This window comes from Aedes albopictus, chromosome 1 (assembly GCF_035046485.1).
Source record: "Aedes albopictus strain Foshan chromosome 1, AalbF5, whole genome shotgun sequence".
NCBI lineage: Eukaryota > Metazoa > Arthropoda > Insecta > Diptera > Culicidae > Aedes > Aedes albopictus.
The window spans coordinates 36,113,678-36,140,073 of NC_085136.1; the positions used below are offsets into that span (position 1 = coordinate 36,113,678).

At 39.6% G+C, this 26,396-nt stretch overlaps 1 protein-coding gene across 1 annotated transcript; it reads right to left on the reverse strand.

Annotated features, from left to right (window-relative positions):
* Positions 1 to 201: 201 nt before the first annotated feature.
* LOC134288261 (uncharacterized) lies at positions 202 to 26,011 on the reverse strand. The gene is made up of 2 exons (XM_062852549.1): positions 24,803 to 26,011; positions 202 to 318 (listed from the first exon to the last, which is right to left on the reverse strand). The coding sequence occupies exons 1-2, from the start codon at positions 26,009 to 26,011 to the stop codon at positions 202 to 204; spliced, it is 1,326 nt and encodes a 441-aa protein (XP_062708533.1).
* Between the last annotated feature and the right edge of the window lie 385 nt (positions 26,012 to 26,396).

Genomic DNA, 26,396 nt, shown 5'->3' on the forward strand with positions numbered 1-26,396 from the left:
ACCGAATGTCGTCTCAGAATGCGCTCAGAACCTAGAGACGCTGCAGCGTTGTCGGATGAGGGCGAGTTCTAAAGAAGCACCTCGTAAGAACTGCTGGAGTACAGTCAGAGCAGCGATCAACAACGCCATCAAGAACAGCACCATCAAGTTCGTGCAACGGAGTCGATGAAACTATTAGTTCAACGAGGAGTGAGAAGAGATTTAGCAGAAGATGAACGCAGCGCGGATGATCTGCTGCAGCATGGGACCCGGCAGAATGTGGAACGTTACGAATGGATGCGGAAGCAGCTGGGTCGCTTTTTTCGTGAAAAAACGGCGCTTGAAAGACGCAATATATAAGCAAATCGCATCTCGCAACGGCTCTGTGTCGTTAGAAAAGAGATAGGGTGATTGAAAGGTGGAAGAAGGACTTCGATGCGAAATGCAGAAGGAGAGATGAGCGGACGAAGTTGAACGTTATAAGGTGAGCGTTGAGCGTGACCAATGTTGGAGTGTTGCCGATATGACAGCAATTCTGCTACGATTCCCAGTACGCTTTGACAACATAGCCAAGAGCCTTGCACCTTACTGCCCGTTGATTAACGTTCTCCATCCACAGGAAATGCAACGCTTATTCTCATAACGAAATTTGTGTTATTTTTCCCCGAACCACCTGCTGTTTGACAAATCGATAAGTCAGACCTAATGGTTGACACTTTTAAAACCGTAAATCGATCCCATAAATGGTTAGAACATTTATCAGCCGAGTACGACACCAAAATGGGCGCTCATAAATCCACGCCGGAAATGACCATTATGGTGTGCGTTACGGCGCGGCGTCGTCATTGTCGCCTTCGTCCTCGCTCGTTTATGGCATTATCATCATGACAGATTCGACGTTATTCAGCTATTTTCACCGATTTTGTTTGCTCACGTTTCGACACTTTATTCTCCGGCGATGGTGGTGGTGTTGGTCTCAGCAAAAAAAAAACAAACCTCAGTTCGAATAACAAAACTAAAAGCCGTAAATTGTTTTCTCAAGTTGAAACATTATACGGCATTTCACACCGCTCCACAGTGGCTGATTTCGTCATTTTAGCGCGCTTAATTAATAACTTTTTTACTATGAAGTTAAGCGTCATGGTGTCTTCGGGAAAGTTTTTCACTATAATAAGGAGCTCCTTTTGATCTTCTGTGAAAAATGATCAATCTCCCTAAAAGTGAGATAGAAAATTTATTTTTTGAATTTTTCAAGATACGAGGTTGGTGTCTTCACAAAAGTTGTAGAAAATGTTGTTTTGAGCAAATTTGCCGAACACACAAAGTTTGTAACTCCGTTACTTTTCAAGATACGGTACGTTTTCTTTCATCAGCCCCTTGAAAAAGGTTTTTGCGCAATAACTTTCTAAAAATTGATCCTACATTTTTCTCGTGTTCTACGAAGTTATAGATAATAGTAAAACACACAACTTTGCCGAACATGACATCCCACTAATTCTGAAATTTAAATAGTTATAACGGTTTTTATAGTTTTTTGGGCCATATTTCAAGCATATATAACTTAGCTATAGGCAATTATATGCAAACTTCCTTTTACGCATGTGAAAGTACATGTAATTGCCTCTCTTAGAATGCCAAAATCATCAAACTGTAAGAGACTGTAAGATGGTTTTTGTATAGAAACTTACATCCATTTATGTTACTCTTATATGGGATTTATATATATTTTCAACATATTTATTTGACAGTTCATGTCAGCTTGCATTTTTATTGTTATTGTAAGTGTGTGTTAATATAAAGAAAGGTTTGTGGTACATTTTGGATCATTCGTGAAGTACGTTATATAAAAACTTACCATCTACTTCTTTTGTCTTACTAACTCAAGTGCTTCACGTCGTCCACGAAAAGAGCGAATGAAGCGCCATTTCTTTAAAAAAATCCAAACATGCGCGTGACATATTCTGTGAACGCTCTCACTTGTACATATCTCCACATGGCTACATTGGTTATAGTAAATTATAAATCTTATTGCTCTTCAAAGAAAGCTGCTGTTAAATCGTTGTCCGACGAAAGAAGTTTCACTTTATGCGTTTTTTTTCGTGGACTACGTGGAGCATTGTGAGTTAGTAAGAAAATAGAAGTAGATGGTGAGTTTTTAAGTAACGTACTTCATGAATGATCCAGAATACACAACAAACCTTTCTTTATATTAACACACACTTACAATAACAAAAAAAATGCAAGCTGACATGAACTGTCAAATAAATATGTTGATAATATATATAAATCCCATATAAGAGTAACATGAATGGATGTAAGTTTCTATACAAAAACCATCTTACAGTCTCTTACAGTTTGATGATTTTGGCTTTCTAAGAGAGGCAATTACATGTATTTTCACATCTCTAAAAAGAAATTTGCATATAATTGCCTATAGCTATGTTATATATGCTTGAAATATGACCCAAAAAACTATAAAAACCGTTATAACTATTTTGATGTTGGAATTAGCGGGATGTCATGTTCGGCAAAGTTGTGTGTTTTACCATTATCTATAACTTTGTAGAACACGAGAAAAATGTAGAATCAATATTTAGAAAGTTATTGCACAAAAACATTTTCCAAGGGGCTGATGAAAGAAAACGTAACGTATCTTGAAAAGTAACGGAGTTACAAACTTAGTGTTTTCGGCAAAGTTGCTCCAAACAACATTGTCTACAACTTTTGTGAAGACATCAACCTCGTATCTTGAAAAATTCAAAAAATAATTTTTCTATCTCACTTTTAGGGGGATTGATCATTTTTCACAGAAGCTCAAAAGAAGCTCCTTATTATAGTGAAAAACTTTCCCGAAGACACCATGACGCTAAACTTCATAGTAAAAAAGTTATTAATTAAGCGCGCTAAAATGACGAAATCAGCCACTGTGCGCTCGTTTGCCCGCTCGCTCGCTGTTTGCCAAACTGTTCTCATTCTCGGTCGGTCAAGTACTAGGTGCTGGTGGTGGTCAGTTTTGGAGCATGCAGCAGTGAAGGAAAGGGCGCGCAAACTTTAGCGAAACTATGAAGATTTATCTCTTTTAGTTTTGCCGCCACCACCGTCGCTAGCGATGGTTTGCCTTCCGCTGCGCCGTGCCGTGTGGTGGACCACATTCCAAAGTGCAAAATTATCCCGAAGTACAACCATCCCGGTGAGTTTCGTTTGGTGTTCTTTTTTTCTGCTTTTTTTTTGGTAAAACACTTTTCACACGCCACTAATGGGTTTCCTTTGTATGTGCCGTTTCGGTTTTCCGGTGAAGCAATTTAGAAAACGTTGCGGAAAATGCGGTCAGAACAAGGTGCGAAAGCAGTGTGAAGGAACGTTCTTTTATCTAATTAAGTGTATGGTAGAAACATTAAAGCAGTAAGAGTTTAAATGTGATTTTTTGCAGCGTGTTCAAATTGTTAAATTAGAAAATTTGCAAACAATATAATATTATATTAATATATTCGAAATATCCAGTATTCTAGCTGTCAGTACCCGGCTTAACAGAATTGCAAAAGCAGAAATTAAACGAATCCACTGCGTCAAATAACGGAAGCACAAAGAGGATGTGATTGCTGAACCACAGGACAGCATAGATCGAAACGATATGTGTAGATTTTTAGCAGCTGTTAATTGTGCACGATAGAATGGTGAGCCAATGTCCATCACGTGCAATAACCGTGAGTGAAGTTGCTCAAGTGCTTAGAGAAAAATCTCTTTTTTGAGTCAGCGATCTATTGTGCTTTATAACTCATTTGTATATGGTGGCTCCTTTGAGGAAGGTAGCTCCCTACTAGAAGTGCCTTGTTGTAATATAATTGGCACATGAGATGACATCTGATTTTTCTTTTCTAATTAAACACTACTTTTATGAACTCTACTACCCCTCACACCAGATAATTCTTTATGATAATGCTTATACCAGTAACTGTTTTCATGTGTCTCGTTTAAAAAAAATATCCATTACGCAATACATAATCATCTGCTTTAAATCATATATTCAGTCAAGAAGGTTCGTGCATCAAACTTAAAAGGTTTTGGAATTCAAAACAAGCTAAATTGAGCTGATCAACTGTCAACTGAGCTGTCAACCAGGGATGCCAGGTGATATGTTTTTTGAAAAATCTGTATTACTCTTTTTTAAAATCTGTATCCCATATAAAAATAAAATGGCCCCTCTAGCTCAAAAACTTGTATTGTATATAAAACGAAATCTGTATGGAAGCTTGTAAATTTGAATCATACAGATAAATCTGTTTATAGATGGCATCCCTGCTGTCAACTTTTTTTTACGAACTATAACTCAAATATCAACCAGACCACCAGCTCAGAGGCATCACTACCCACAATTTTCCACCGTTAATTTCAATCCCCCTCGTTTAAGAGTTCCCTTGCTGGTGACCACGATGGGAACCATGACCAGCTGGGAAGCCTAACCAACCATCTCAAGCGATAGAACACGAAAAAAAGTCATAATCATCGTACAACCAAACACTACGACGGTCCTTTTGATGGAAGAGATAAACGTTATTGTCATCTTATCATCTCTAACTGAAGGTGTTGTCATCACCATCATCATCTGTCCGAAGGTGAAAATCAATAACCTATAGTCGTCACGTTTGCATTATTGGGTGGACGGTTAGTCTGCCCACCTGTTTGAGACCGTTTGAATATCCACTCTTGTCAAGCATACTTGTCTTGTGTCTCAACAAGTTAGCTTGCTCTTTCGGGAAGCTCCGTTTGTTATCTATCTTGGACGTTGTGTTCTATGAAATCTTGCACAGATTTTTTTAGAAATGCTTTGAAAGATTTCTGCAAAAAATAATTAAAGCATTCATTCAGAAAACCATCTACGGATATTTTTCGGAATTCCTTCATGATCCTCTGTACAAAAATCTTCCAGATATTTTTTTCGAAAATTCCTCCATTCATCAGAAAACCTCCCAGAGAGTTTAAGAGTAATTCAACCAGAAATATTATCGGTGATTTTTTCTGAAAATTCCTTTGAAAATTCAGAGTTTCCTTTTCGTAGAAAATTCTGCAAATTTTAAGAAGATTTTTCCAGAAACAATTTTGGGAATCGGAATACCTTTAGGAAATTATTTAGGAATTCGTCTTTGAAAGTCCTGCACGGACTCTATGAGAATGTTCTTTTAGAAATTTAAAATTCTTTCAGAAATCCGTACGAGGATTACTTCAGAAACTCATCCACGGATTCCTTCAGAAATGCTTTCAGCGGTTTCTTGAGAAAATCAAAACTTAAGAATTCCTTCAGAAATTTCTCCAAGGATTTCTGTAGATAATCGACATTGACTCCTTCAGAAATTCTTCAGGAAATTCTTCCAGAGCATTGTTTATAAATTTACTTGGAAATTCCTTAAGAGAGTTTTCCGATGATTGCTGCAACAAATCTTCTATAGATTCTTTTCACCATTGCTTCATAAATTCTTCAGGCATTACTCCAGGAATCCGATCTTAAAACTTATCAAAAAAAATTTCCAGAATTTCCTGCAGCTGATTCTTTAAAAATTCTTCTAGGGTTTCTCCAGGGAAATTTCATTCATCAACTTTTCAAAAATTCCTCTACATACATATTTTGTTTAAAATTTTACAGAGATTTCTTTGGAAATTCTTTCAAGGGTTTCTACAAGAATTCCTCGAAAAGTTCCTACAGCAATTCTTACAAGGTAATTTTTTTAACTGCTTCTCCAGCTGTTTCAGAAATATCTCCTTGGATTCCAGCAAAAGCTCCTGCAGGAAATATTTTAAAGATATTCTTCCAGGTGATTTGAGGTTGTTTTTTCAGAAACTGCACAAAACATTACGGGAAGAATTTTTCAAAAAATAAATCCCTTCAATTCCTTCAAAAAATTCCGGTAATTTTTATAAAAAAATTGAAAATTTTCTGGAGGGATTCCTGAACAAAATTACCTTTACATTTTATTGAAGATATCTCCAGAGGAATATTTGGATGAATGCCTCAATTTCAAGAAAAATTATATAAAATCTCTGGAGCATATCTGAAAGTAATTCTAAAAAAATGTTTTAGATAGTTTTGGATGGATTCCTGGAGAAATCCTTAGAAGATATTCTTAAGGAATCTCTTGAAAAGATCTGCGTGAATTCCAGCAGAAGCAGCAAACAAAGGAACTGGCGGAGTTAATGAAGAAATCCCTCAATATATTTCCAAAGGATTGCTGAAGGATTTTCTCTAAGAATTCTAAGGTAAGCTCTTGGAACCAACTATGGAAGAACTCCTAGCATAATGTTTATATTATTTCTGAAGAAGTTGGAACACATTTGGATTCATTTCCGAAAGAAATCTTGCAGATTCGAAAAAACAACTCAGGATGAATCTTTTAAAATTGAATACATTCTCGAAAATAAAAATTGCTGAAGGATATTTCAAGAATACCTATGAGAACTCTGTGTAGGTAGCCAAGGAAGAATTTCCTGGAAAACCCAAGGAATTTATTCTGGAATAATGAAAAAATCTTCAGGGAAATGGTTAAAGTATCGGCAGAAAAAAAATCTGAAAAAATCACTGAAGAAAGATCTTAATACATTCTAAGAAATCCACTTAGAAATGAATGAAGAAAATTTATAGTGACCTCTAGTGAAATTTCAAGAAGAATCTTTTGAGAATTTTCTTGAGGAATTTCTTAATGAATACCAGAGAGAATTCCTGAAAATGAGATAATATCTGAAAGAATCTCCAAAGAATTCCAACAATAATTTCTGAAAAAGTTTGCTAAACATATTTAAGAAATTCTAAAGAAAAAGCCCTGATCAATTTCACGAAGTATCTTTGAGAGAATTTCTGGCTCCATGTGGAAAAAAATTCTTCTAGAATTGCATCTTTTGAAAAAAATCTAAATTTTTTGAGAAATTTCTAAAAGATTTCCTGGAAAAAAAAATCAAAGTTAAACCCCTGCACACTGTTTCCAAAGGCCCAATTTCGTGATCGAAATTGTTTTGGGCATGAAAAATTGATTTTAGAGGTTTAGTGTCTTCGGAGAAGTTGTTTGGTATATCAGAGCCCTTCTTTTGGAAGTATCACTTATGTGATTAATCCTCCTAAAAGTGAGATAGAAATTCGATTTTTTTCATAAGTGAAGATAGCGTGTTTATGTCTTCAGCAAAGTTGTAGAAAATGTCATTATGAGAAAACTTGCCGAACAAACTTTTGCTCTATCTGCTCAGTTTCTAGAGATATGGACCATTATTTGTGAATGGCCCCTTAAAATCATTTTTTTTTGTTGTAACTTTTTCCAGACATTGCTGGGAATTTTCAAATGTTCTACAAAGTTATTTAATATGACAAAATACGTATTTCTTCTGAAGACGGCAACATTATATCTATGATAGCTTTTGAGATGTTTGCTAATTTATTTTGAAAAGTAGCCTTTTTTACGGTTTTGTGACATTTACAGAGGCAGAATGGGGCAAGATTTTTCAATTGAATATGAAAGAAGTTTATGATAGGTGTAAATTTTGTTTCAACTCAGGCTGGACACTTGCTTCCTTGACAGTAAAATTGCGCAATGAAATATTTTAGTTCATAACTGAAATTTTCAAAAAACTCAGAAAGTATTGAAGATAAAACTTTGCCATCTTTAAAGAAAACATGCATTTTATCATATATAATTAGTTTGTAGAACATTTGAAAATTCCTAAAAATGTCTGAAAAAAGTTACAATGAAAAAACTGATATTTAGGGGTCGTTAACAGAAAATGACCCATATCTTTCAAAACGGAGCAGATAGGACAAAAGTTTGTTGCAAGAAGTTGTTTGATAGACAAGAATCCTTCTTTTGAAAGTTTTACTTTTGTGATCAATTCACCTAGTAGTGAGATGAAAATTCAGTGTTTACCATATGTGAATATAATATACTGATGTCTTCAGGAAAGTTGTAGGAAATATCATTATAAGAAAAGTTGCCGAACAAACTTTTGTTCTATATGCTCCATTTTGAAAGATATGGGTCATTTCCTGAAAATGACCCCTATATCTCAGTTGTTTCATTGTAACTTTTTTCAGACATTCTTAGGAGTTTTTAAATGTTCTACGAAGTTATTATTATAAAATACATGTTTTCTTTAAAGACGACAAAGTTTTATCTTCAATACTTTTTTAGTTTTTTGAAAATTTCAGTTACGAACCAAAATATTTCACAGCTCAAGGAAGCAAGTGTCCAACCTGAGTTGAAACAAAATTTACACCTATTATAAACTTCTTTCACATTCAATTGAAAAATCTTGCCCCATTTTGCCTCTGTAAATGTCACAAAGCCGTAAAAAGGCTAATTTTTTCAATAAATTATTGAATATCTCAAAAAATATCAAAGATATAATGTTGCCGTCTTTAGAAGAAACGCGTATTTTGTCATACTTAATCACTTTGTAGAACATTTGAAAATTCCCAAAAATGTCTGGAAAAAGTTACAACAAAAAAACTGATTTTAAGGGGTCATTCACAAATAAGTGCCCATATCTCTAGAAATTGAGCAGATAGAGCAAAAGTTTGTTCGGCAAGTTTTCTCATAATGACATTTTCTACAACTTTGCTGAAGACATAAACACGCTATCTTCACTTATGAAAAAAAAAATGAATTTCTATCTCACTTTTAGGTGGATTAATCACATTAGTGATACTTCCAAAAGAAGGGCTCTGATATACCAAACAACTTCTTCGAAGACACTAAATCTCTAAAATCAATTTTTCATGCCCAAAACAATTTCGATCACGATATTGGGCCTTTGGAAACAGTGTGCCCTGGTGGAAATTCTGATAATATTCCCGGAGGAATTCTTTCAGAAATGGTTGAAGACAACCATGACAGAATACATGCACAAACTTCCTAAACAAATTATCTAAGCAATCTCTAAAGGAATTCCAGGAAGAATTTCCGAAAGAGTTTCGAATGAAATCCGTCCGTGAACTAGTTACACTATGAATCTTTTGAGAAATATCTTAAGAAACTCTTGAAGATGATGCAAACAAAATTCTGGATGAATTCCCGAAATCCTTGGAAAAATTTTCATAGAAATACATGGACAAGTATGCATTCCAAAGGGAAAGCAGGATGAATCTTTAGAGGACTTTTTGTTCATGTCATCTTCCAAAATCTCACGAAAATCTGCTTGTATAAAAAAAATGCGAAACTATTTTGATAAGTCCTGATAGAATTCCTGAAAGAATTTCCAATGGTGCCTCTGGAGGTAATTTTGGAGAATTTTTTTAAAAAGGACCTAAGAAGGAATACATTCTAAATGAATTCTAGGAGGAATGTTCCGAAGATCGCTACATGTTCTGTGGCTCAGTTAGTTAAAGCACCGGTCTAGCGAATATGGAATCGTGGGTCCAAATCCCACCAGAACGCGATATTTTTTTTCACAATTTCGTCTCTCAATTTGCCAATTAATCAATATTCTGTGTCTTCTGATTTTGAAGTTTTCCCAGTACGTTAAGTCACATCAACAAATTGGTACAAGGCTGCGAATGGCAACATAGATATGCGTATCGGAATAGGTGCTTAAATATAACAACCTCGAGTAACCAGCTCTGGTTTTATCATGACAGCACCGCCCTACAGGTTTCTACAGAAATTATTTATTAGATTTCTTCAACAATTCGTGTAGGGATTTGTTCTGTATAACCCTTGTGGCTGTCCATAAACCACGCGGTCATTTTTCTTAATACTGTTTTATGGTTGCTTTTTAGTCTTGAAAAATTAAAAACAAAAAAAAAACAAGTTATTTTAATTTGTCCGACGTTTCGGTCCGTTTAGGACCATCTTTAGGGACTCAATAGTTACAAGTTCTACCGAAGCACACTGGACGAGAACACTGTATTTAACTATTGAGTCCCTGAAGAAGGTCCGAAACGTCAGATCTATTTTGTGTATACAGTGTTTTATTTTTTTACGACTGACAAGTCACCACAAAATAGTTTCGTCAAACAGTCGAGCACATCAACGATTTTTTGAACCCCTTTTCTTCCCGTGTGGTCTTTGTTCAAAATCATTCCCCCTCTCTTTCCACATTTGACAATGACTACAAGTTCACATAGTTTATGGATGGTCCCTTGGGTTATAACTCCGGAAATTTCACCAAGGATTGTATGTGATTCCTCGTGGGGTTTTAGAGGTTATTCTAGGAATTCTTTCACATAGATGCCTGCAATGATTTCTTGGGGAAGCTAGTTCACTAATGTACATTTATCTTTACGCCTATTTAAGCACAAAACTGATGAAGTATTTCTTCAATGGTAATCAGATAATTTGACCAATACCGCATCCAGCGATTTCCCCAATAATGTCCTTCTTTTATACCACACATGCCTATCAATCAACCATAATTGACATCAGAGAATGGATGTCTGACAACTGGATAAACATCAAATAGAGGGTGTCCTTCCCACCGAAACAACACCGAATTGGGCAACATCGACGACGACGACGTGGGTACGTTAATTAAGGTGTTACATCAGACCCTTAATTGGTGATAATTATCTTCCGTTCGACCGACCGACGTTGTTTGCATGCTGATCGTTCATTTTGTTTGGGTTTAATCCGTTGTTTTTGGGGTGTGCTGAATAATCCTTTTTTTCGGTAGGAGGGACCGTGATTTTTATCGTCATGACGTATTTCGGACTTCGAGCAAATGAGCGAACTGATTGCTTGATTGATTTGTTTGCTCTGATGGGATAAAGCGATGAATTGCTGGCGGGCTTTCAGCTTCAATTAAAGTTTCTCCTTAATTCCATGAAATTTTGGTTTTGGTCAACGTTTTCCAAAGTTTGTGTCAAAATCCAATTTTCAGAAAACATTGAATTATAATTACTTCAATCGAAAGAAACAATGCCCAACGTCGACCCCGTTTGATTCTTGAACTCCACTCAACATACCCCATGATGGCATAATCCCAAAACAAAGCACAATAAACCCCTGGTGGTATGTATTGCTTCTTATAATCGGAAACACAGAGAACACTGCCATCATGCACATCAAAGTTGAAGATTTTCGGCTATGACGACCGAACCCCCGTACGGAATGTTTGTTCAAACAATGCCCAAATCAATACTCATCATCGCCACAGTCGACCACCTTTGTCTTCTTCACAGGTCGTACGTTGGTTCGTTTGGCCCCCGACTGGACTACAAGCACTAGAAGAGTTGTTCCCAGAACCGGAACAGACAAACCGTATGTGTGTCTCCCCGTATGCAGGTGCGTATCTTGCATCATGAATTGTCGGTGTCTCTTCGGGGAAAACTCTTTTGTGGAAACTGGGAATCAGTCTCGCAAATCAACCTTCACTTCATACTACTAGCTAGGTCTGCGAATGAGGTGAGTCGACAACAATGGTTTTGGGCTATGATTTTCGATTCGTAGGATTTTGAACGTGAATGAATAGTGGGTTGTGCTCCTGTTAGGGCTTCAGTCTCACTGACAGCATAGTGCATACTTCTGCAAAGAATATGAATAGAACATCCGTTGGCAAAGGCGATTCAATTAAAAGCTTGTTTACTGCATACATATTTCCGAATTGGATTCTATCGGGATGGTGAGCTACATATGTGCCAATAATGGTTGGAACTTCACGATAGAGGGAATGCTTTAGTGGTGGATCAATGAGTAATGGTGATGGTACCTTTGATTTGGGGTTTCGAAATGTTAGTTATGCAGGTTTTTGAACTAAAATTTGGTACTATTTAAAAATTACATGGTTGTGTAGGCACGGCAAACGGTAGCAAAACGGTAGGCTGCAAAACGGTGAGTCGATAAGGAGAGCGTCCAATATAGCTCTGGTCCTCACAAGTTCCTACCTCATGCTTCCACGGGTCAAGCGATGACAAAGACCGCCAGCTAAGAGTGGTGTGCTTAGCTGGTAGTGCAGCCTGGGCACTGTTGTCCTTCTGACTTCAGCTAGATTGAGGAGGTACGATCCGAGTGTCTGTTCACCAAGGAGGTGCGGCTCAAACAGCGTCTGTTCTGGCATCCAGCGGCTGAGTAAGAAACGCTGCACCACGCTCATCTAGATCCAAGGTGGTAGCCCCATCAGCGTGGTCGTCCCAGTGTTGGTTGGGACGTTAAACAGAACTGGCACGATGGCCCTCCGGCGAGACAGGAGTGTTGGCGTAGGCCCAATAAGCCACCCGTAAAAATCCCCATTGCGAATAACATAGGAGAAAATACGACTCGATACAATCGGCAAAGACCCACGCGACGACATAAGGACTACGATTGGAAACTTGGAACATGGAATTGCAAGTCACTAGGTTTCGCAGGATGTGACAGGATAATCTACGACGAACTACATCCCTGCAACTTCGACATCGTGGCGTTGCAGGAGCTTTGTTGGACTGGAAAAGCGGGCATCGAGCGGTTACCTTCTACCAAAGCTGTGGCACCACCAATGCACTGGGAACAGGATTTATAGTGTTGGGCAAGATGCGACAACGTGTGATCGGGTGGCAGCCGATCAACGCAAGGATGTGCATGTTGAGAGTTAAGGGCCGTTTCTTCAACTACAGCATCATCAACGTCCACTGCCCACACGAAGGGAGACCCGATGACGAGAAAGAAGCGTTCTACGCGCAGTTAGAGCAAACATACTATGGTTGCTCGCCGCGTGACGTGAAAATCGTTGTCGGCGACATGAACGCGCAGGTAGGAAGGGAGGAAATGTACAGACCGGTAATCGGGCAAAACAGCCTGCACGCCGTATCGAATGATAACGGCCAGCGATGCGTAAACTTTGCAGCCTCCCGTGGTATGGTAGTCCGAAGCACCTTCTTCCCCCGCAAAGATATCCACAAAGCCACCTGGAGATCACCCGACCAACAAACAGAAAACCAAATCGACCACGTTCTAATCGACGGTAAATTCTTCTCAGATATAACAAACGTCCGCACATACCGCAGTGCGAATATAGATTCGGATCACTACTTAGTCGCTGTATGCATGCGCTCAAAACTTTCGACAGTTATCACCACGCGTCGAAGTCGAACGCCGCGGCTCAACATCGAGCAACTTCGTAACGTAGAAGTGGCTCAAGACTACGCGCAGCAGTTAGCAGTAGCCCTACCAACGGAAGAGCAGCTTGGCGCAGCTACACTTGAAGATGGCTGGAGGGACATCCGATCCGCCATAGGTAGTACCTCGGCTACAGCACTAGGCTTCGCGACTCCGAATCACAGAAACGACTGGTACGACGGGGAATGTGAACAGTTGAAAAACGAGAAGAATGCAGCATGGGCGAGAATGCTGCAACACCGTACGAGAGCGAATGAGGCACGTTACAAACAGGCGCGGAACAGGCAGAACTCAGTCTTCCGGATGAAGAAGCGCCAGCAGGAAGAACGAGATCGCGAAGCGATGGAAGAGCTGTACCGCGCTAAGGACACACGAAAGTTCTACGAGAAGCTGAACCGCTCGCGCAGAGGCTTTGTGCCACAAGCCGACATGTGCCGAGATAATCACGGGAATATTCTCACGAGCGAGCGTGAGGTGGTCGAGAGGTGGCGGCAGCATTACGATGAGCACCTCAATGGCGACGTTGCAAGTACCGAAGGTGGCGTGGTAACCGATCTAGGAGTATGTGCACAGGACGAAAGACTTACAGCCCCTGACCTTCAAGAGATTGAGGAGGAGGTTGGCCGGTTGAAAAACAACAAAGCCGCTGGAGCAGATCAACTACCAAGCGAGCTTCTAAAATACGGTGGAGAAGCACTGGTGAGAGCACTACACTGGGTCATTACCAAGATTTGGGAGGAGGAAGTATTACCGGAGGAATGGATGGAAGGTATCGTGTGTCCCATCTACAAAAAGGGCGACAAGTTGGATTGCGGGAACTACCGCGCGATCACACTACTGAGCGCTGCCTACAAGATACTCAAATTGTATACCGCCGTCTATCACCGATTGCAAGAGAGTTCGTGGGGCAATATCAGGCTGGATTTATGGGTGAACGCGCTACAACGGACCAGATGTTCGCCATCCGCCAGGTGTTGCAGAAATGCCGCGAATACAACGTGCCCACACATCACTTGTTCATCGATTTCAAATCGGCGATACAATCGATCGAGAACAGCTATGGCAGGTTATGCACGAATACGGATTCCCGGATAAACTGATACGGTTGATCAAGGCGACGATGGATCGAGTGATGTGCGTAGTTCGAGTATCAGGGACACTCTCGAGTCCCTTCGAATCTCGCAGAGGGTTACGGCAAGGTGATGGTCTTTCGTGCTTGCTGTTCAACATTGCTTTGGAGGGTGTAATAAGAAGAGCGGGGATAAACACGAGTGGGACGATTTTCACGAAGTCCGTTCAGCTGCTTGGTTTCGCCGATGATATTGATATTATTGCTCGTAAATTTGAGACGATGGCGGAAACGTACATCCGACTAAAGAGTGAAGCCAGGCGAATCGGATAGTCATTAATGTGTCGAAGACAAAGTACATGATGGCAAAGGGCTCCAGGGAGGAATCACCGCGCCCGCCACCCCGAATTCATATCGACGGTGATGAAATCGAGGCGGTTGAAGAATTCGTGTACTTGGGCTCACTGGTGACCGACGACAACGACACCAGCAGAGAAATTCAGAGGCGCATTGTGGCAGGAAATCGTTCGTACTTTGGACTCCGCAGAACTCTACGATCGAATAAAGTTCGCCGTAACACGAAGTTAACCATCTACAAAACGCTGATTAGACCGGTCGTCCTCTATGGGCACGAAACATGGACCCTACGTGCAGAGGACCAACGCGCCTTTGGAGTTTTCGAACGGAAGGTGTTGCGTACCATCTACGGCGGAGTGCAGATGGAAGACGGGAATTGGAGAAGGCGAATGAACCACGAGCTGCATCAGCTGCTGAGAGAACCAACCATCGTCCATACCGCGAAAATCGGGAGGCTACGGTGGACGGGTCACGTCATCAGGATGTCGGATAGCAACCCGACTAAAATGGTTCTCGAGAGTCATCCGACCGGTACAAGAAGACGTGGAGCGCAGCGAGCTAGGTGGGTCGACCAAGTGGAGGACGATTTGCGGACCCTACGCAGAGTGCGGAACTGGAGACAAACAGCCATGGACCGAGTGGAGTGGAGGCGGCTACTATGTACAGCAGAGGCCACCCCGGCCTTAGCCTGACCGGTAAGGTAAGTAAGTAGGCACGGCAAATGCTTGCAATGCGATTCAGACCTCTTGTAAGGTCCTTTAGCATCTTGCCATGCAACTCCGATCCCTACCTGTGGCACCGGTTGGGATACGAGCAACCTTAAGGTGAATATATAACGAAGCAACCCCTCGAATTTTCTAGAGCTCAAATCTGAAGAACCAAATGATGGATTGTAATGAAAAGAAAACTTGTCAGCGTGGTGAGACATTTGGTTCTTCAGATTTGTGCTCTTGAAAATTCGAGGGGTAGCTTCGTTATATATTCACATTAAGGAAGATCGGGTAACCAACCCCGCTGGGAACTTTGGTCGCATGTTGTCAGGGAAGGGGAGGTAGTTGCTTCGGCAAATTTACTGGGTCCTTCCGGACAGTAAACCGGTGGGTTGGTGTTGCGAGCCGGCCTTAAAAAACCTAACACAGAAAAATCAACAAGAGAATACGAATCGAGCCCAACGGCAACGACCCCAGCAAACAGAAAGTACTAGTGATTGGAAAATTGGTAAGTGGAACTGCAGATCTCTCAGTTTCATCGGGAGCACCCGCATATGTACCCGCCGATGTACTGAAGGAACGTGGGTTCGGCATTGCTGCAGGAGGTGTGTTGGACAGGATCAACGGTGCTAACGTTTAGAGGTAACCATACCATCTACCAGAGCTGCGGCAATACACGCGATCTGGCCATACGTAGCACCTATTTCCGGCACAGCCTCCCTTATCGTTATACCTGGAGATCACCACAGCAGACGGAATCCCAAATCGACCACGTGCTGATTGACGGGTGGCACTTTTCCGACATTGGCGACTGAAGCAACCGGATGTCGCCACCGCATACGCACAGAATCTCGAGGAAACGTTGCCGGACGAGGACGATCTCAATGAGGGGCTTCACGAGGACTGGTAGAGTGCGATAAAAGCCATCAACAACGTAGTGGAGACCAGCGTTGGGTATGTGGAACAGAGCCGAAGGACCGATTGGTTCGACGATGAGTGTAGAGAGATTTTGGAAGAGAAGACCACAACGAGGGCAGTCATGTTGCAGCTCCTGGCAGAACGGGGAGCGATATAAAAGAACGCGAAAACAAGCACACCCGTCTCTTCCGAGAGAAAAAGTGCCGCCTGGAAGAAGCGGAATGTGAACAAATGGAACTGCTGTGCCGTTCACAGGAAACACGGAAGTTTTACCAGAAGCTCAACGCATTCCACAAAGCCCAAGTAACACACTTGTCAAAGAAGAGTCACGGTGGCGTAGGTTTTTGTGACACAGAAGTGACTGTGACTTATTTCTAACAAACAAATACTTACTTGCTAGAAGTGAGTCACGGGAGAAATAACTTCATCAGTTCAGCACGGAGCAACAACGAGACAACACCCACTTTGAGGGGTGTTAAGAAAGCTATCCAGCAGCTCAAGAACAATAAGTCAGCTGGTAAGGATGGCTAATAGTCCGGATCTGTTAATTAAAGTTAATTTTATTTTAAACAGTTTTGATTTTACAATAGTTTTTACATTTTAAGTGATTTAGGCTTATGGCTCTGCATCTTTGGGGTTCTTTTTATATAATTGAGTTATTGAAGCTAGCTTTGAAACAGCTGTAATCTGCATGACGGCTCTCTAAAAGCTCTGATATTAAAAAAAAATAATTTGATTGGTGGCTATGTTGTAACTTTCCTTCAAAACACATCTATATATAAGTTAATTAGAGGGAAATTAAATGAACTATAATTTTCATACAGTATGGACCCGATTTTGTCAGCCCCAGGTAGCATTTTGGGCTGACAAAATCGGGACATTTTTTAAAATCATTTTTTTATTCATGAAAAGTTGTTCTGAGCACGTCAGAGACGAAGATAGGTGTGGAGTAGGCCTGTCCAGCTTTTCAAAAATGTTCTCTGATTCTCAAGTCCACCCCCATATTTTGATTGGCATCCTTAAAGAAGTAACTGGTCAAAATTTCAGCCAAATCCATTAAAATTAAGAGGTGCATCAAATCAATTTTGTGTTTTTCGACTATTGTTGAACTTCAAAAAATCATAACTACACTAAAACATGTCAAAACTTAATTCTTTTGGAAGAAACTGAAAGCTATACTTGTTTGCTACAACTTCTCCGAACAACGTGTGCCAATAAAATTGAAGGAAACATATGTAATTATCGCATTTGTAATCAGAAAAACCTTAAAAAGTTGATCTTTTGATAGATTTTGTTCTGGAATACCCTAATATACTTAATAAGTTTGATTTTTCAAAACGGCATCATATTCTCCAATGTTTTTTTGTTATTTGCTTCTTTGGCACCAATGCTGTAGGAGTTGAGCAAAAATTACTAAAATTCGTGAAAGCCAAATGTGGCCTAAAAACTAGCTTTTCGGGTGCAATCACGCTTTGGCGCGCAAAAAGTGGCATCGCGTCAGCACTGATATGATTGCCAACACCTGTCATCGCGCTTGTTTGTTATCACCCGTGGTAGGGGGTAGCCAAGGCAAACTACTAGGAAGCAAAGCTACTACGTTCAGTACAATTTCGCGCCACAACGTGATTGCCTCCAAAAAGCTAGTTTTTAGGCCACATTTGACTTTCACAAATTTTAGTAATTTTTGCTCAACTCCTACAGCATTGGTGTCAAAGAAGCAAATAACCAAAAATCATTGAAGAATATGAAGCCGTTTTGAAAAATCCAACTTATTAAGTATATTAGGGTGTTCCAGAACGAAATCTATCAAGAAATCAACTTTTTAAGGTTTTTCTGATTACAAATGTGATAATTACACATGTTTTCTTCAATTTTATTGGCACACTTTGTTCGGAGAAGTTGTAGCAGACAAGTATAGCTTTCAATTTCTGCCGAAAGAATTAAGTTTTGACATGTTTTAGAGTAGTTATGATTTTTTGAAGTTCAAAAATAGTCGAAAAACACAAAATTGATTTGATGCACCTCTTAATTTTAATGGATTTGGCTGAAATTTTGACCAGTTACTTCTTTTAGGATGCCAATCAAAATATGGGGGTGGACTTGAGAATCAGAGAACATTTTTGAAGAGCTGGACAGGCCTAGTATGGAGGGTCTGCTTTGGGTTCGTTCAAGTATTACGTAACGCCAATGAGGGGGGTGTGTTACGCTTCATACAAAATTTTAAAATTTGTCTTTCAAAAATAGTTACGCGGTGGAGGGATAGCGGATAGGGTCTAAAATTGCCAAATTTTGCGTTACGTAATATTTGAACGAACCTTTTGTGGTAAAAAAATCTAAAGGGTGTTAAAAGCACAGAAAAAAATGGTATTTGGCAAAATTAACATTCAGTGCTTTTTTACAGCAGAACAATTAAATCTTCAATTTATTTTCCTTCTTGTTATAATATCCCTACTGGAACACAGCCTTCTCCTAGCTTATAGTAATTGTGGTCTATAGAAGACAGTTGATACTGGTTGGCGCAGTTTAAATCATAATACTAACTTTAGCTGTCAACGAATGAAAATGAACCAACATCTGATTGACAAGTATGGACATTCAAACTGTCCAAAATGGCTACGTTTCCGCTGCCTTTCCACTTTAATTTCCAAAGATTAGGCTCTTTGAAATCTTTGAAGAAATGTTCGGGGAAATTTTTAGAGAAACTACCCGAGGATGTACGGAACATAACCCTCAAGACATTCCGGAAGGGATCCCGTCAGTAGTTTCTGCAAAAACCTTTACAGGAGCTCCGGATAAATCCCTTAAGTAATTTCTGAAAGAATCCTTACTGCAATCTCCGTAGAAATCTCTAGAGGTATTTCGTTAGCATTTTCTGAAAAATCATTGCAATCTTTGAAGAAATCTCCTTGAGAAATCCATGGACGAATTCCTGCAGAAAAGAACTGGGGAAATATCAGGAGCAGTTTAAGGAGAAACCATATCAGAAATGAATTGCAGAAGAATTTCCAACATAATTTTCAAAAGGAATTTCAGAAGCAATTCCAAGGGATTTTCGTAAAGAAATACCAAGAGGTAACCCAGGAAAAATCTCAAGCGGGACCTCCGGGAAATTCATAGAGGGCCAATTGCCCAATTGGGAAATCTAATAGAGGAATCATAGTAAAAACTCTAGAGGAATTCTTGTAAGAATAACAACTGAAAGCATTAATAGAGGAACATTTTACCAAATTCTTAGAAAGATCCCTGAAGGAACCCTAAGAGGAATTCTTGAAAAAATACCTAGGAAATTCGCTAGATTTATTCATCACTAGGCTTTCTCCAGGGGCACGTTCTCTCCATTTGGAAAATGTGTGCCTTCCGTAGATTTATTCATGGAGTAATTCATATAGGAATTATTTCAGAAGTATCTACAGAATACTCTAAATCAGGGATGCAAACACTCACATGTGCTCAGATACACTCACTTGCTATTATCTCAGCTAAGAAGCCTGCAATCAAAAAACAGTGTATGGAGGAGTTTTACTTTGTAGTTTTATCTAAAAGTTTGTTGAACAAAGTGTGGGTCGCACACGTATACCAAAATCGTGGCAGAGCTATGAATGCAACTCTCCACGGAGTGAGCATAACTTGCATTCATCGTGTGGAGAGTCGACTTCATTGCTCTCTCGCGGCTTCAATGTGCGTTTGCGTTCCTTACTCTATTCGGCGAACTTTTATATAAAACTGCAAGGTAAAAGTCCTCCATACACTGTTTTTTGTTTGCATGCTTCTGAGCTGAGATAATAGCAAGTGAGCGTATCTGAGCACATGTGAGCGTTTTCATCCCTGCTCTAAATACAATACATCACTAGTGAAGAAGTTCTGAAGTAATCTCAACAGGAGTTCGTCAACCTGGGGGTATCATAGGAAGAATGCATGAACAATTCTTAGGGAAATATCTGAAAAGGTTCTTATAGACATTTCCAGAAAATTTCTTTGAGCAACTCCAGCAGAAGTTCCTGGACTATCCAAACAGATATGAATGGAGAAATGCCAGCAGGATGTCTTGAAAGAATCGCTAGGAAAATCCCCGGATAAATCCACGTAGCAAATGTAGGAGGAATTCTTGGAGAAATCCTTGGAGAAACCCCTAGATACATAGCTGTAGGAGGAGTTCATGGAGAAAATTTTTTAAATAAAATAAAAATGCTGTAAGAATATCAGCAAAACTTTTGGAGGAATCCTAGTAGGAGTTCCAGAACAAGTCTCAAGAAAAGCTTCTGGAGAAATCACAGGAGGAATGCCTGAAAAAATCTTAAAGAGGCACACCTTAATGAATCGTTAAAAAATTCCCGGAAAAATTCCTTTAAAAACTTCCGGCGGAATTCTTGGAGAAATACCAGCAAAAATTGTTACAAGAAACCGCGCAAAAGTTCTTGAAAGAAACGCAGCAAGAATTTTTTGGGGAATCCCATCACGAATTCCTTAAGAATTTCTAATGAATACAATTCTGACAGCAATTTTTGAAGGAAATCTACAATACAAATCTCATAATATATCTAGACTAACATGTAAAAAAGGGCGGAACAACCATTGCATGTCTCAACTTCTTCCACTGCGTCTAGGTGTATTTCAATTTATTTATGTAAACTTATCCCGTTATCAGATAGAGGGGAGTCTAATCTATCTGTTACTGGTCAGAGATTACATGAAAAATGGGCCATGTGCTCAGAAGGGAGGGGGAGAAGCAAAAATACGAAATAGTTGTTGCACCACATGTAAGTCTATCTGGATCAATCCAAACAAGTAAACCTAGAGGAATCCCAGAGATGCCGGAAAGAAGTAAATGGATTGACTTGTAATCACAACATCAGGCAGCGTTTATTGTTTGTTCTGTTCCTGAAGAAATTCAGAAGAATAGTCTTTAAGCCCATATAGCCGATGTGGTAAGCGCACGTGCAATCACCAAAACCATGCTGAGGGTGAGGAGTTTTATTCCCGGTTAGCTCAGAATCCATTTCACAATCGACATTTACTTAACTGCCTTGTGTATAAAATATCTTCATGACTACCACACGATACATGTACAAATGCAAAATAAACATTGGCTGTGGGGGATCTCAGCTAAAAATTGTAAAAGTTCTCATAAAATACTAAGCTGAGGAGCAGGCTGTGTCCCAGTTGGAACGGTACGCCAAGAAAAGAGAGAGCTGCAATCTTTTAGCAATTTGAAACAATATTGGTTTAAAACATTGGCGTGGGTTGGGTGCTAAAATTGCCTCAACGTGTTGATTTCCAAAACAAGTTTGGCCGTTTTCAAAAATTACACGAGTTTTGTACATTTCGTAATTTTTGTATGACGCCTAAAGACATCAACTGCATTAATAATGATTTTAAAATTGAAATTTCAAATGAAATACAAATTTATTTTTTTACTTCAAAAAAGGCTGACAAAATCGGGTCAAAAAGCTGACAAAATCGGGGGCTGACAAAATCGGGTCCCCACTGTATCAAATTTTGAAATGGTGTTGAATTTTTTGAAAAATTAGTATTTTATTAGAAAAATAATCTAATGGTTATAATTTCTTCCGTGTTAAGAACTTTAAGTTAAGTCAAAGGGTTTTTATAGCTCATTATATAAGCCATAAATGGTCAAAATTTCATTGCAATCGGTTCATTGAATCCGGAGATATAACAGCTCAAAGTTGGCTATCGGATAATTTAACCTTTTTCAAGTATCTTTATAACTTCGCGGAGAATGGCCCGATCTTTTCCAAATTTGGACCACTGATACACAACTAATTGATGAACTTACAGTAAAAATTTGAGAATATTTGAAGCACTTTTTGAAAAGTTACAGCTAGTTGCACATTTTTTGAAATGTGAAAATTTTGCCTACCCCGGCCATTTTTAAAGCAAATAAAACAACTTTCCCGCTCACAAATAAGTGTTAATCTTAGATGGGAAAATTGCGCTTATCATATACCAAAAATATAAGATTTTTTCGGCGTCCCAAAATAGAAAGTGGCGATCTCAGATTCGAAAACAGTCCTCATCGTAAATTAATAACAATGTGAAAATTCCTGCGCTCTTCAATGATTTGCAAGGAAATGTCCTTGATGTATGTATTTCAAAAATAGAATGAGAAAATTGCTCTCTTAAAAATTTTATACAAAAGGTAAAAACTTCTGCGCCTCTTATAATAAGAAATGGGATCTCATATCAAATGTTTTCAAAGTATGTACGTAATGTATGAAATCACTGCCATGATTTTGTATATACAGTCAGGTTTTTTTTTACGCGGGGGATACGTAACGCGTAAAAAAAAAACTCAGTTCAAAATTCGAAAAACCGCGTAAAAAAAGTCTCACCATTTCTCGACGAATCATGCAAAAATAAGACGATGAATTTTTTTTTTGTATGGAGTTTTCATTTACGCGGCCGCGTAAATGAAAACCGCGTAAAAAAAGACCTGACTGTACTCCTCCGGGTATTTTGCAGGCATTCATCCAGAAATTTCTTCGAACGTTTCTACAGTTTTTTTTCAGAAATTCCTCCACGGATTCTCAAACAAATTTGTCCAGGAATTTCCCCAGAGATTCCTTATGAAATTTCTCCAGGGATTCCTCTAAGAAGTCCTCTATGTATTCTTTCGGGAATCCCTCCAGGGATTAACCTTCTTAGCTGCACCACTCCCAACGATTCTGTTTCCAAACATTATTCCCCTGAAAAAGAAACGGTTGGTATAGTTGTCCCCGTTTCCTCAATAACCAAATTTGAAAACTTGTGTCAACCATGATATTCATAAGTAGATAATCTGATTGCCATATTTTTTTTGAATTATCTTCAAATCCATTAGTCTGCACAGTGGGCCTGGCCGTTTTAATATTTGTATCATATCTTCGCTAGTTTGCTGCAAATATTAAAATTGACAAGAAAATATCAGAAAAAATTCTGATATTTCCAGGATGCTTTTCAATACTGGCTGTGCAAGCACTACCCAGACAACCAGTAATCGTATACGATGTTGCATAAGATGATAAAGTGGAGGCCATATGCGTGCATGCCTCCATTTAGGCGCATGTAAAATGTATGCATATCGCCTCCACTTTAACATTTTATGCAACATCTTATACGATCACTGGTTGACTGGGTAGAATAGAATAGAATAGAATAACTTCGATTTTTGTAACACTGGTTTGTTCTAACGTAGACGTTGAAGTTAGAAAAAAATACACAGAACAAAAAACGAAAAACATATATTTGAAGAAGACACCATCCAAAGTGTCGAAATGTCGGGTTAGATAACAACTCGATTTGATGTATTAAGACTGCGTAGCCGTTACCTCCGATTCTCCAATAATTTCTCCAGGAAATCCTTTAGACATGCCTGCAGAAATTCCTCCAGAAATTTCCGGCTAGACTCCCTCCAAGTATGCTCCAAGAACTCCTCCCAGAATTTCTCTAGCAGTACCTCCAAAACTTCCTCAAGGAATTTCTCCATGAATACCTTCAGTAATCAGTTTTGTACCTCCTTATTTTGTCTATTTTTTGACAGATACGCGTATTTCGAATACCACTTGTAATCTTCCTCAGGGTCAGGTATCCACTGGATCTGTCAAAAAATAGTAGCAATCTTTTCCTTGAATTTCTCTAAAAATCTTCCGGAAATTCCTTACAAAAATACTCTAGAAGTTTCTTCATGATCTCCTCCTAGAATTTCTCCAATAATTCTTCCGGAAACTTCTACAAGATTTTTTCCAAAGATTTGCACAGGAAGTTTTTTTTAGAAATTCGTCCAGAAATTGTTTCGAAAAATTCTCCAATAATTCCTCCAGGAATTCTTCCAAGGTTTTCTTCCTTCAAGAACTCCTCCTGGAGTTTTTGCTAGCATTCATCCAGAAATTCCTTTTAAAAATTCTCCAGAAACTCATTGAAGGTTTTTTTTTTTCAAAAATTTCTCTAGGGATTCCTCCAGGGATTTTCCAAATTCGTTTAGAAATTTCCCCCGAGATTCCTTCAGAAATTTCTCCAGGGATTCTTTTAAGAAGTCCTCAATGTAGTTCTTCAGAAAGTCCTCCAGGGATTCTATTCGGCAAGAAATTTCTCCACGAATACCTTCAGAAATTTCTCCATGAATATTTTCAACAAAATCCTTCAGAACTTCCTTAAAAATTTAGTGTAGAATTAGCTTGAGATAAAATACACAGAAATAAAAACTAAAAAAAACCTAAAGATTTTTTTTTCAGACATTGCTCCATAAATGCCTTCAATAAATCCAGGAAAAACTATGGTATAAAGTGCTGGGGTAATCTTGGAGAAATGCTTGGAGTAATACCTGGAGAAATCATATTGGAAAATAATAAATTTCCAAATATTTCACTTTTAATTTGTGTACTTAGTGCTAACGTAAGAACAAACACGACAATCACGAAACGCGACGCGAGATAAGACACGACACTTATGGTTCTTACAATCGTCAAAATAATTAAAAAATTACCTTAATGCCGACCGGTTTCGGGCTCGATGCAGCCCATCTACGGGACAATGTCCGACTGATTGCGCTGGTCCAAGTTGAGAGAGAGAGAATGCTACTGCTGCTGGTGGTTCGTGTCGACGAGATCGAATAGACTCGACATGATGGGAGGATCGTCTTCATTCATCAGCGGTTTTTGGGCATTGCTGATAAACATTGACTCCCATGCGTTTAAGTGGGAAGCATTTCTTACAGTTTTAACGATCTTTGCACTTCCCCAATCTATTTCGTGGTCGGTTTCCACCGTATGAGCCGCCACGCTCGATTCGTTGCTCTTCTTAGACACCACGGCGTTCTTATGTTCCCTTATGCGGACTTTGACTTTTCGGCGGGTTTGTCCAATGTAAACCGCCGGACAGTCTTTGCAGGGAATCTGGTATATGCCAGACTGCTCGTCAGGTGGAACCTTGTCTTTGAGGTTGCAAAGCAGGTCACGCAGAGTGTTCTCACTTTTGTGAACAACGTGTAACCCTTGTCGATGAAGTGTGGTTTTTATGGGGTTCGTTATTTTCGGGTAGAATGGCAGGCTGACTCTTTTTACTTCTTTGGTGTCCGGCTGTAGGGTAGTTATACTGTTGCGCTGTGTTTTTCGCTTATGTTTTCGGATGATTTTATCCACAAAAGGCTTGTCGTACCCATTCACTTCGGCTGCTGAATAAATACGGTCTTTCTCTTCTTCAAACTCTTCCTTCGCCATGGGTACGTTGAACAACCGGTGTGCCATAGAGTGGAAAGCGGCTTGTTTCTGGGCACCGAAGTGATTGGAATCCGAAGTGATGTATCTGTCGGTGGAGGTAGGCTTGCGGTAGATCCCGAATTTCAACGTGCTGTCTTCTTTTCTACTGATCAACAGATCGAGAAAGGGGAGTCTCCCTTCTACTTCCTTCTCTACGGTAAATTTAATCGTATTGTGTTGGGAGTTTAACATGCTCAACGTTTGATCCAGGTATCGTTCCTTAACCGGAGCAAAAACATCATCAACGTAGCGCCACCAGATCCTGGGAAACAACTTCTTCTTTTGAGCTTCGTTCTCAAAATCGCTCATGAAGAGGTCCGCTAGCAATGGGGACAGCTTGCTACCCATACTGAGCCCAAAGGTTTGCCTGTAAACCTTCCCCCTGAACGTGAAAAAATTCTGGTTCATACACACCTGGGCTACGGAGAGATACGCTTCGATATGATTTGGTGGAGCTCGGCTGCGTTCCAAGTGACGACGCAGGCTTTGAAGGGCTTCGTTGACTGGTACGCTCGGGAACAGTGCCGTGACATCGAACGAGACCAAAATTTCTCCTCGTCCCAACTTAAACCCTTCTAATTTCTTCACCAATTCCACTGAATTTTTCACGCTTTTCCCATGTTTTACGGGATATTTTTTCATTTCACTAACCAGCCAGGCTGCCATTTTTTGTGTGGGCGTACGTATGTTGGAAGAAATTGGCCTCATTCCAATAGGATTTTTGTGGATCTTCGGTAAGCAATACAAAGATGCCACCGCGGGATTCGGGACGTGTAACTTCCTATCTAGCCTCTCTTCACCCGGTTAAGGAACGATACCTGGATCAAACGTTGAGCATGTTAAACTCCCAACACAATACGATTAAATTTACCGTAGAGAAGGAAGTAGAAGGGAGACTCCCCTTTCTCGATCTGTTGATCAGTAGAAAAGAAGACAGCACGTTGAAATTCGGGATCTACCGCAAGCCTACCTCCACCGACAGATACATCACTTCGGATTCCAATCACTTCGGTGCCCAGAAACAAGCCGCTTTCCACTCTATGGCACACCG

Coding starts and splice junctions, on each gene's coding strand:
- LOC134288261 (XM_062852549.1), bottom strand. CDS start 26,011: ATGGCAGCCTGGCTGGTTAGTGAAATGAAAAAATATCCCGTAAAACAT. Junction 319..24,802: donor GTGCAAAGATCGTTAAAACT/GTAAGAAATGCT, acceptor GCGTCTTTCAAG/CGCCGTTTTTTCACGAAAAA.